At 38.4% G+C, this 12,821-nt stretch overlaps 1 protein-coding gene across 1 annotated transcript in view; it reads right to left on the reverse strand.

The window, feature by feature from the left end:
• The window catches only part of LOC126484612 (protein catecholamines up), a 52,437-nt gene extending 40,317 nt beyond the window's left edge, over positions 1-12,120 (reverse strand). The window contains exon 1 of the mRNA XM_050108191.1: positions 10,923-12,120. Coding sequence (XP_049964148.1) covers positions 10,923-11,727 — 805 coding nt within the window. The 5' untranslated portion in view covers positions 11,728-12,120. The remainder of the gene's footprint in view (positions 1-10,922) is intronic.
• Between the last annotated feature and the right edge of the window lie 701 nt (positions 12,121-12,821).

Here is a 12,821-nt window from a genome sequence, read left to right on the forward strand (position 1 = left end):
GGTTAACAGAAATCTATTAAGGCAAGTCAGAGATGTGGATAAACAGATAGCTTCTCTGGTCTCACACTCCAATAAAAGTACAGCAAGTTTCTTTTTTGTGTAATAGCTTTGTTATAGTCACTAGACATTAAATCTTACACATGACGGCAAATAAAAATTAAATAAATTTATATATGTAGGCCTACATGTACACTTAGTGAAAAACAACAACCACTCCTCCTCTCAACTTAGTTGCTTTTTATTATTTAGTATTTCACACAAATCATTTATGTAACTTTGCGAAGAACACTTCCAACTGCCTATATACATTTAATGGAAAAGTAAAGTTCCATTTAGTACAAACATTAGAGTTAACAGAATTTACATCCCTAGTTCTATTCTCATGAACCGTTGGAGAAGTGGCTGCCTAGGTATCCTTTTTCATTCTTGAATGTCTGATGGTTTTCAGTTTCCAGTCTGATGTCTGCTAGCAACATGTTAGATTTTTGCATGGGAAACCAGTGTTCCCATCACTACATAGAGATGCATAATCTATATGGAAATTAGTATTGTGGTTGTCAAAAGGGCACTTCATTCTAAATTCAATCTTGATATTAACCAAAAACATTAGGGAGAATGTGTTTGGCATGTAGGTGCAAGAAACCCTTGGCCCCTGAAGAAGATTGTGCAAGATGTTCAGGTATTGAATTTACATCCTTCTGTACAATAAATACTGTGTGAACTTTAGCTACTGTGCCCTTAAAGATTAAGCCATAGGACAGCACTGAATGAAACAATGCAAGCACACTAGCAATCCAACCCACAGGTAAACATAAGAAGAGAGATTTCCAAGGCAAAGAAATTCTGGTTTTATGTAAAAGCTAAAGTGGCACCAAAGTTAGAGCCCAGTCCCTAGCGAATGAGACAGGAACTGAAATTGAGAGTAGCAAAGCAAAAGCTGAAATGCTTAACTCTGGAGAAATTACTCAATTTAAAACTCAACCATTGGAAAAGATGAATGAAGTAAGTATTACTGTCAGTGGTGTTGAAAAACAGCTGAAATCATCAGAAATGAACAAAGCTCCAGGCCCCGATGGAATCCCCGTCAGATTCTATACTAAATTTGTGGCTGAGTTAGCCCCTCTTCTCACTGTAATTTATCATAGATCCCTTGAACAAAAAACCGTGCTCAGTTCTTGGAAAGAGGCACAGGTCACGCCCGTCGAAGAAGAAGGGTAGTAGAAGTCATCCACAAAATTACTGTCCAATATCCTTAACATCAATTAGTTGTAGAATCTTAGAATAATTCTGAGCTCAAATATAATGATGTATCTTGAACAGAATGACCTCATCAATGCCAGCCTAGTCATCGTCAGATGTAGAAATAACTTCTGGTATGCCCCAGGTAAGTGTGTGGGTACCCTTTGTGTTCATGTTGTATATTAATGGCCTTGCATACAGCATTAATAGTAAAATCAGGCTTTTTGCAGATGATGCCATTATCTATAGTGAAGTGCTATCTGAGAGAAGTCACGTAAATATTCTGTCAGATAACTGTTGGAATCGGCAACCTCATACAAACACCTGGATCTAACACTTTGTCAGGACATGAAATAGAATGGTCACAAGGGTTTAGTCATGGGTAAAGCAGGTGGTAAACTTCGGTTTATTGGTAGAACACTATGGGAGTGCAATCAGTCTACAAAAGAGATTACTTACAAATCACTTGCACAATCCATCCTAGAATATTGCTTAAGTATGTGGGACCCATACCAGATAGGACTAACAGGGAATATTGACCGTATACAGGGAAGGGCAATACGAATGGTCACAGGTTTGTTTAATCCATGGGAGTGTCACAGCGACACATAAGGAACTAAAATGGCAAACTCTTGAAGACATACATAAACTATTCCAAGAAAGTCTATTAACAAAGTTTCAAGAACCAGCTTTTAATGATTACTCGAGGGATATACTGAAACACCCTACGTACAGCTCACACAGGGATTGTGAGGAGATGATTAGAATAATTACTGCATGCACAGAGGCATTCAAATAATCATTCTTTCCACACACTCCATAAGTGAATGGAACAGGAAGAAACCCTAGTAACTAGTACAATGGGACGTATGCTCTGCCATGCACCTCAAGGTGGTTTGCAGAGAATAGATGTAGATGTACAGCAGGCTGGGCAGAGCATTTAGATGAACTTATCTACATGTCAGTGCCATCTCCGTTATTATCCACCTGGATATCAAGGAAACTCAAAACATGACACCTTATCCAGTGTGCTCTTTGATCTCTACTACTGGTACCTGTAAGTTTTTCTTTGTTCGGAAATTCACAGTATAAGTCTTTGTAGTATTAAAGAGTTAAACTGATTGCTGTGAATCAGTTGCAAGCTCATTCTATTATCCTTGGTGTTCCTGGTATGGATGCATTTGAGTCAGCATATTAAACATAGACACAGTTTTTTAAGAATCCTAAAACAGGACTAGGTCAAACACAAGATCTTGCAAGACAATGCATTTAATTTATTCCCACTCTAAAATTCAGTCTTACTTCTACTGTAACATTTGTTAAAGTGATCCTCTGTTTTTTATTGTTAATAAATGTCTTCATCGATGAAGCAGAATGCCTTTAAAGCCTTACTAATTTATTTGGAGTTTATGACCTATACTACCACACGCACTGGCAAGACTACAGAAAATATGAACAGGATAATTTTCTAACAAACTTTTTTGTGTGACCATATATGGGTCATTCCATGTCAAATCAACCAATTGTACTACATGATTTAAACCATGACCTCTCAGATTTGGATGATTTTCTTTTTTTTTCAGATAATGTACCCACTAACTCTAGTTTAAATTTGAGATTTCAAATTTTTCTGATCTTTGGTTTTTGAGTTTCAAGGGTTTAAAAATAAAAAAAAACTCCATTTATGATCAATCGATGATTGTTTTAAAATGCTGTAGCTCAAAAACTATACAACCTAGAGAGCTCAAATTTGCACCATTGTTTTCCTCTAAAAAGTCCCTTCAATTTGATATGTAACATGACTATGCTACCCAAATCTGAAAATTTTAAACTATTCCAAAAAAACATGTTTCGAAATTTCCAAAATACCTACCCTCGGATTTCTTAAAAAGGCTAACATAATAATTTAAGTTTGTTAGAATTACATAGGCCTACCTTAGTAATCATAGTCCAGAAATAGTCTGCTTTTAACCTCACTAGTGTGTATTGCGGCAGTAAAATATTATTTTATACAAGAACCCATTGAGATCCCATCTTGAAATTTTGCATGCATGTAGTCAGTTAGACTGGACAACACATATAATTTTTATAAAAAAATCCGAGGGTACCTATTTTGGAAATTTCAAAAAATGTTTTTTTTTTTGAATAGTTTAAAATTTTCAAATTTAGGTAGCATAGTCATGTTACATATCAAATTGAAGGGAATTTATAGAGGAAAACAATAGTGCAAGTTTGAGCTCTCTAGGTTGTATAGTTTTTGAGCTACAGCATTTTAAAACAATCATCAATTGATCAAAAACTGAGTTTTTTTTATTTTTAAATCCTTGAAACTCAAAAACCAAAGGTCAGAAAAATTTGAAATTTCAAATTTAAACTGGTGTTAGTGGGTACATTACCTGAAAAAAAAAAAAAATCATCCAAATCTGAGATATCAAGGTTCAGACTGTCAGCTGATTTGAGATGGAATGACCCATATGTCTTTCCCAGGAGAGATGATAATGTACACAATGTTCTGGTTGAGAATTATGAATTATTTAGGAATAAAGGAGATGACTCACCAAAAGGCCAAAGTGCTGTGTCGTCAATAGGTACACAAACAAAAGGTACAGAGCTTTGCTCACTTTCAGTATGAACTTCCTTTCTCGAGCTTCTAGGAAAAACACACACACAACTCCCTCCATTGTGCTCAGTCGACTGCCAGCTATTTCCTGCACTACGGTGAGTGTACTGGGGTGAATGTGGGTGTGGGACAGGGTGGGGTGAGGAACGGAGAGAGGCGGGAAGCAGGGAGCAGGTTGGGGACAAGTATCTAGCAGCTTGTGGGAGAGTGGGGAGCCGTCTATGGGCTAGCTAGGGGTGCAGGTAGAGGGGCAGGTGGCAGACGGCTGAGCACATGATTTCATACAGTAGGGTATGGGATAACAGCTGACAAACTGGGCAGCGGATGCTGAGCGTTAATTTATACTAATTAAATCTATTAACTACAAAAACTGCAGACAGTAACAAACACACATGTGTGGCCAGGCTGTATGGGAGGGATTCTTTGGAGTTGAAGGGATGGTAGCTGTCAAAGTGCAGTTACTGTTGGTGATTGGTGGGTCCGATGTGGACCGAGGTGTGGATGAAGCCAGGTGTTGTCCTCCTCCACCCATCGTACCACCTTCCTAGATGTCGATCTCCTCCTCTGAGATGGCTCCATCCACACCTTGGTCCATATTAAATCCACCAATCAATAATAGTAACTGCACTTTGACAGCTGTGTCACCCCTTCAACACCAAAAAATCCCTCCACCTGTTGTAGATGCTCCTGCAGTGATGACAACTCCCTCACCCAGTATGCTGAAGGCCTCACAAAAAGCCTTGGCAGACAGATAATACCCTCCAAACCTAATTCACAAATAAATTTCCTGTGCCACATCCTCACACACACCTGATCCTCACATCCATTCCAAGAACCATCCACAAAGGAGCGACCCCCTTGTCACCCAACACCACCAGGACAGGAATGTGTTCCACCACCCACCCAACCTGCACAACATCCTAGTCCATCACTATGCCACTCACACCCCCCATACCCTGCCACAGGGATCAGATGTTGGTGGAAGACCCAGATCTCCCCAAACCACCCACCCAGCACCATCTACTCCAGTCCGTCACAGGGTAATTCTACCTCATCAGAGGCAGGGCCACGTATGAAACCAGTCATGTTATATACCGGCTCTGCTGCAACCACTGCACAGTTTTTTTACATTGGTTTGACAACCAACCATCAAACTGCAATGAATGGCCACCACCAAAATGTTGCCAAAAACAAGGTGAACCAGCCTGTGGGACATTGTGCAGCAGAGCACAACATGTGAGGTTGCAATGGCACTTCAAAACCCATGCCATCTGGATCCTCCCCACCACCATCAGCTTTTCTGGGTTGCTTACATGGGAGCTATCCTTACAGCACATACCTGCCCCCTCTACCTGCACCCCTACATAGCCCACAGATGGCTCCCACTCTCCCACAAGCCACTAGACACTTGCCCCCAACCCCCTCCCTGCTTCCCACCTCTCTCTCCATCTTTCACACCACACCACACCACACCACACCCACCTCATCTCATCTCAGTACACTCATCGTGAGCCAGCAAGGAGTCAACTAAGCACAATGTAGGAAGACAAAGAGTGTGTGTGTGTGTGTGTGTGTGTGTGTGTGTGTGTGTGTGTTTTCAAATAACTTCTGAAAACAAGGGAAGGAGGGAAATATGTAACATAATTAACTCCATGCTTATAAATTGGTGTTTCACTGCAAACTTCCATTTTTCCGGAAAAGCACCTTGACTCATTCACTGGTTACAAAGGAAACAAAGGGTACACAACAAAGTCAGTATATGACTTTAGTACTTTGTTCGGAATAGCATCATAACCAGAAGAGAGTGTTGTATTCAGTGGTCTAATGATTTCTAGAATTCAATAAATAATTGATTTTGCAAAACTGTTTTCTGGTAGTGGAGAATGCAGTGCCCATCCAATGGATCTACCTTTGATAGCCCTGTGTTTCCAGTTACTGTTACGTAGAATTTATTAAATTTAGTGAACCTTAATTCAAATTAACATCAAGCCAAGCTATTACTTGTATTAGAAAAGCTGAATGTTATTTACCTTACTGTGTTCATTTGTTTCATACCTAATAATACTCCACAGTGGCTTTGCTTTGTGCTTGGACTTTAGGAATTTTTTGCGTGCGCTTTGTATGTTTTTTTCCCTGTTTGATGACATGGTGAGGGATTTTTCAATACTGTCTGTAGTGCAACTTTTAAGTCATAATTATAGCCTCTCTTCTGTGTGAAATAAAGTGATCTCTTCCTGGTGCAAGTTACTCTCCTAAGTTACATATAAAATATTACATTCTAGTAGCTAATTCATGCAGAACTAGTATGGGAAAAGCAGTTGTTACATATATTTCAATGGAACACATGTTCAGAAATATTGAGACAAGTAGCTTTTGTAGTGATCAGCACACAGAAGTGTGTGCTTGTAAATTAATACTGAAAAATAGCTCACTTTTAATTTTAACTGTATATAGACCCCCACTGAGAAATTTTGAATTGTATATCAGGAATCTGGATTCCTTACTGTGCTGGCACACAGCAGCAAGTGGTTAACAGTGTGATGACCTCAGTGCAGATTTCCTAAGGAATCTGATATGAATAATGATTTGGAAATCTTATTTCGATCCTAGAATTTGATCCCAGTAATTAACTTTCAAACATGAGTAGATAAATACAAAAGGACCCTAACTAACACTATTTTTTTTTTTTTGTGAAGATCAAAGCAAGAAATAACTGACTTCCCAGTGACAAATGCTCTCTCTAATCAATATGTACCATTAGTGAGGATGGATAAGACAGTGCTTTACAGTATGGATACTCCCCATTGGAAATCAGTTACAATAATTAATGACTTCAGGACAAACATTTTTAAGAATAGTTACCTAGGATGAAATTTATAATGAACCAAATACTAACATGAAATCTTATCTATTCCGTGAAAAATTCATCTCATTATTTGAAAATAGCTTTTTGCTTAAACCAATAGGAAAGGATATTAAATAGCCACAAAAAAACCATTGATCACTAGACGGATTAAGCATCTTGGGAAAGGAAAAGGCAGAAACAAGTAGATCATGTGGTAGCTGCACACTACAAAAACTACTCAAAAATACTAAGCAAGGTTATTTAAAAAATCCGGGAACATGCACATAATGTCAGAAATCCATAATTATGATAACAGACTTAAAGGCTATATGTAATGTAATGAAATGAAAGACAAGACAACCGGCGACATAACGGAATAACATCATTACTGAGCTGAATAGAAGGGCCGTAAGTGATGAGTCACAGGTAGCCAATAAATTTAATAATTATTTCTTAAATACTGTAGAAAGCATTAAGACAAACAGTTAAAAGAGAAAAATCACAGCTGTATGTAGAAAATGTAACTCTCATAAAATTCCATCATACGAATGTATAACCAACTTTTCATTCTGGAATAAAATTATACTTCCTCTCAAAAATAAAAGCTCATCTGGTTTTGACAGTGTTTCCAATAGAATATTCAAGATTTGTTTCCATGTAATAAGCCTGGCCTTGTCCAAAATATACAGGGTGAACATTCATAGAACCGACAAACTGCAGGGACTGATTCCTGAAGGGAAGTGGAGGAAAAAATGTCATACGAGATTGTGGCCTGAAATGGATGGTGCGCGTGCAATGACAACAAATTGTTCCGGAACACAGTACATAGATGCACTGCATCCACATCACATCTGATGTTCAAAGTGGACTCCATGGGACTGCAGGTGATAGGGATAGTAGTGATTGTCATGCAAGATACACATAATCTTACTTTGGCTTAGACCATGTTAGCAAGCTACTTGCCTCGAGCTAGTACTATGGTTTGTCTCAATATTATGTACAACCTGGTCCTCTAAATCTGGTGTATGCACAGTCCACCACCTCCCTGCACATGCATCCATGTGAAAGGACCCGTGATCACACAAATGCCCAAAAGTTGTGTGCTGTGGTTAGTGTCTGTGAGGATACTTGTTTTGGTATAGCTGTGCTGCCTCTTGACCACCCCATCTGCTTGGTCCTACACAAACACCATCTCTCCTTGTTCCATATATGAATACTGGGTCATTCTGCTGCTTACAATAGGCAGGAACACACACTATGTGGTCAAAGGAACTGTCACTCGTCAGCACTAACTACCATGACGACAATGCACATGATCACAGGGCCTTTTTCCTCCAGTTCCAGTCCAGAATCCATCCCTGTGGTTTGTCAGTTTTATTCCTCCAGTTCCAGTCCAGAATCTATCGCTGTGGTTTGTCAGTTTTATTGATGTTCACCCTGTATAACACATCACTAACTCAAGGTGTTTTTCCAGAGAGGTTGGAGTGTGCCATTGTTAAATCCCTCTTTCAGAAAGGTGGTAAGAGAGGTGTTATTAATGACCCACCTGTTTCACTGCTGACACCAATTTCCAAAATCTTTGAGAAGTTGATGTATTCTACAATAGTATCTCACCAAACCAACAACAACATAATCAGCAAATCACAGTTTGGGCTTCAGAAGAGTTCTTGTAGGAGAATGCCATTTACTTGTCAATTCACCAAATTTTATGAACATTAAATAATGAAATAGCACTGGGTGGTATTTTCTGTGACCAGACTAAGGAATTTGACTGTGTGAATGACAGTATTCTCCTAGATAAATTGAAATTTCATGGGTTTGATGGTACAAACAGCTAATATATAATGTCATATCTAACCAAACAAAAGCAGAAAGTTGTACTTAGTAATTCAACCAGTATAGCCCAGGGAAGTAATTCCGACTGGGGAGAAATTAGGTATGGTGTTCCCAAGGCTCAATCTTGGGTCCACTATTTTTCCTCATACGTGTAAACGATCTTCCATCTAATATATAAGCAGAATTAGTTCTTTTTGCAGATGGCACTAGGATTGCAATCAATCCAAGCATACATACAGAAACAGAAGAAATTGTCCCAATGCCCTTAGCAACTAACTAGTTTTCTGTGAATGGTCTCACCCTCAGTTTTAAAGACGTAATTACTCATTTCTGCACATCAAGTGTGTTACTACAGCAGTGATAAGCATGACACATGGTAAAGAAATAATAAATAGTGTGGAAACTTCAAAATTCTCATGTGTTCATATTAATGAGTATTTGAACTGGAAGCAGCATATTTTGAAATTAATAAAACAACTTAGTTCAATCACATTTTCACTTAAAATCATGGCATATCTTGGGGAGAGAGAAATCAGAAAGTTGACCAATTCTATATATTTTCATTTGGTACTGGCATAGAGAATAATGTTCTTGGGTAAGTCATCTTTAAGACAGTAAGTCTTCATTACACAAAAATGTGCTCACCCACAATCACCTTGTAGACATCTGTTAAAGGAGTTGGACATTCTGACTACTGCTTCATATTATATTTATTCCCTCACGAACTTTGTTGTAAATACTCAATTACAGTTCAATAGGAACAATGATGTACGTAAGGATAACAGAAAGAAAAATGACATTCATTACTCATTTTTCAGGTTGTCTTTAGAACAAAACGGGCACACAATGCTACAGCAAAATTCTGAACACTTACCTGGAGATACAAAATGTTTGTCTGACAAAGTAAAATTTGGAAACAAACTGAAAAACTTTCTCCTCCTATTCTGTAGAAGAATTCCTATTATTGTAATGTGTAAAGGGCGGTGGGTAGGAATTAATAACTCACATCTGCACATTTTAAAATGTAAAATAAAATTTTAAAAACACTTATAAATGTTCAGCATGTAGCCATATTTACAAATTAATACAATTAATTTGAATGTAAAATTGACTCGTCCCACATCATTAAAATTTATTGTGCAAAATTATCCATGGAACGTGAAACTAACTAACCCATTCCACAGTATTAGCTTGCCTTTCTCTTGCCTTCCACTGTAATGGTCCTTAACCTGTTCCAAAGGTAAACTGGACACACAGTCTTGTAAGAATACTTTTAGCAAGAAATCAGAATTCTCATGTACCACATGTCATTCCTTCTTATTCCCTATTTTCATCTTTCACATTCTCTGAATAGTAACATCATTTATAATTCTGTGAAACCAAGCTTTTCTCATTCACATATTTGACTGTGAATTAACAATGTAACTGCTATGGGGCTCACATCTTGTTCATCAAAGACAGCTGCATTTAGAACTAAACTATAAGCAGTGTTGCAATACAGCCTCCTATTCTTGTTGAGAATGTTACTGTGGAAAAAAAATCAAAGTGAGCTATCTGTAATACCTGTGTTATCCGAGATGAAATCAACATTGAAATCTCCACAGACAGTGACCTTGACTAAGCCTTACCAGTACCCTTTCTAACTGCCTAATGAAGTATAACTGATGTATTTCCTGTTGGAGGTCCGTAAACTATCATTTTGTATGTTTTCAAGTCTGTTACTTCATCAAAAAACTCAAATAGCTGCTCAAAGCAGTACTCATTTATGTATATAAACATATTTTAATGATATACATAGCCTACTGAAATCAGCAGCATATGATTTCAGTAGCAGTACTGGGTACAAGTAACTGCTAACACCTAATACAAAACCCAATTGCAAAATAACAACAACCTGTGTGTGTAAAGGCGTAAGGTGTCAGCAAAGTGAATGGAATGCATATACAGCTAACAGGAATCCATGAAAGTAACTCAATGACAGCAGCACTCATCATATACAGCTACCCATATTGGTGAAGTTACTTAAGATTAGAAATTCTACATTATCATCAATGTGTAACTCATGTCGTCACCATTATTTACCATTCACAAATACTGCTACCCAGTTTAACTAAATAAATTAATGGAAGGATAGCATTCGTCAGGGGGGCGCGTTTCAAAATATTTCACTTGTAGAGAAAAAAATGTTCAAATGGCTCTAAGCACGATGGGATTTAACATCTGAGGTCATCAGTCCCCTAGACTTAGTACTACTTAAACCTAATCACACACATGCCCTAGTCGAACCTGCGACCTTAGCAGCAGCGCAGTTCTGGACTGAAGCGCCTAGAACAGCTCGACCACAGCGGCCGGCACTAATACAGGAAGGAATATTAAACTTACCGTCTGATGAATGTTGATCTATTACTCGTTTCTCGTTGATATCATGTTTGTCTTTTTTTATTTTCTTATCATTCTCTTTACTTCTGTCTCCAGCACCTTCATTCTTGGCTACTTTCTGATTATCTGACTCTGTCTTTTTCTGGATTTTCGGTTTTTCTTTGTGTGCTACGTGGTGTGTGTGCCCATGCCCGCCTTTAACTAAACGTACGAATTTTTCGACAATTAGGAAAGTAATTATGCCTAGCAAAACCCACAAACCGACACTGGTATCATGTACGTGTGGTTCTCCTCCCCCCTCTGTATGACTATGGGAATGATCATGAGAATGACTGTGTGACTCGTGATCGTCAGCATCGCTTTCGCCGTGAGTGTGAGGCGAAAGGGCATGGGGGATGAGATGCAGGAATGCATCACCTAACAAACTACCGGACGCGAAGCTCAGCAGTATCTTAAGCATTGGCTCCCTTTCCTTACTGTTGTCTAACGGGACAAATAATAGTATCAGAAACGGTGCAGCACTTATCAGTAACGTTGAGCATAGAGCTTGCACCCATAGTGTATACATGTCCTGCAATAACTTTGTTCTCTGGAAACGTTCCTCGGGATCAAATTCTTCCGCTTGCAAGTTGGCCTCTCTCGAATATTTGTAAGATGGCCTTTCTTCGAAGTATTCTTGTGATAAGTCATGGCTATGGCCGTGGCTATTGCCCTCATGTGCCGAACAACCCAAAGGTAAACCGAAGAAAACCAAAACAAATATGACAGTGATAACTAATTTAAATAACACACGTCTATAATTGTTCATTTTGAATCAAAACTACGTCAACAGGTGTCACTACTTCGGCTGCACGAATATAACATAAACAAAGCAAAGAGCACTGAAAAATCTTAAACGGAACTACAGTCACATGTCATCCTAGCTCCACATGTTATCGACGCGGAGATCTGCCTCGTTGTTACCAAGGACTTGTAGCCTGAAGGGATGGAGATATTACTGTAGAAAGTGATCGACAGTTCTCTAGGTTAATTAGGGGATGACAGTAATTAAAAGACTTGTATCATCACATTTAAAGTGTGCGATTTGCATCACAAGGATGCCGACGTCAGTGTGTTTCGCGAATAGCTATATCTATATCAATCGATTGTTCTTTGCCTGAGATTCTAATACAAATCTGACACATCAACTGTGTAGCATCTGATCCAAACGAAAACAATATATGGTAGCAAATCCAGCGGCTATCATCCTACAAGAGAGTAATTTCAAGATAAAAGACATAGTCTTTTAAAAGATTACTCATCAATAGTTAAAAGTTGCAACCTATTAAGCAACAACAGGAGAAATTAAAGTGATCATTAATTCAGTCGTTAGACACTGTTACGAAAAAATGAATTAAAAATGAACTGCACAGCCAAAATGAAAAATAAGTGCATCCTACCATTAAAATACATAAGAAGGAAAGTTAAACAAAAGAACTGTAGTAATTGATACTAAAAATTAGTAAAGGGCGATTCACACGAGACGTAAACGTACCGTCACGGCACGTCACATCACGTCACCACCACGCCAGGGTGCATTTACATTGGACGTCGCGTCACATCACGTCAGTTCGCTGAAGCCTCGCTCCGAACGGTGAAAATGAGGTTACGAAATATCATCTATGAAATAACAAGTTGTAGTATATTTTCGGAACTGAGGAAATACCAATGATAAAGTTAATTAATTGACAAAGTAAACATAATAACGCACGCTCTTGATCAATTTTGTGTGGCACAGTGCTGAGAGTGAAATAACACGTTAAAACATCGATATCTGCCTGCTGGCGAAAATATATAGGCCCTACTTACAGGCATATCAAACAATATTTACGAGGGAACAGACAGTCTGTTTCACTAAACGAT

Source organism: Schistocerca serialis, chromosome 6 (assembly GCF_023864345.2).
Source record: "Schistocerca serialis cubense isolate TAMUIC-IGC-003099 chromosome 6, iqSchSeri2.2, whole genome shotgun sequence".
Taxonomy (NCBI): domain Eukaryota; kingdom Metazoa; phylum Arthropoda; class Insecta; order Orthoptera; family Acrididae; genus Schistocerca; species Schistocerca serialis.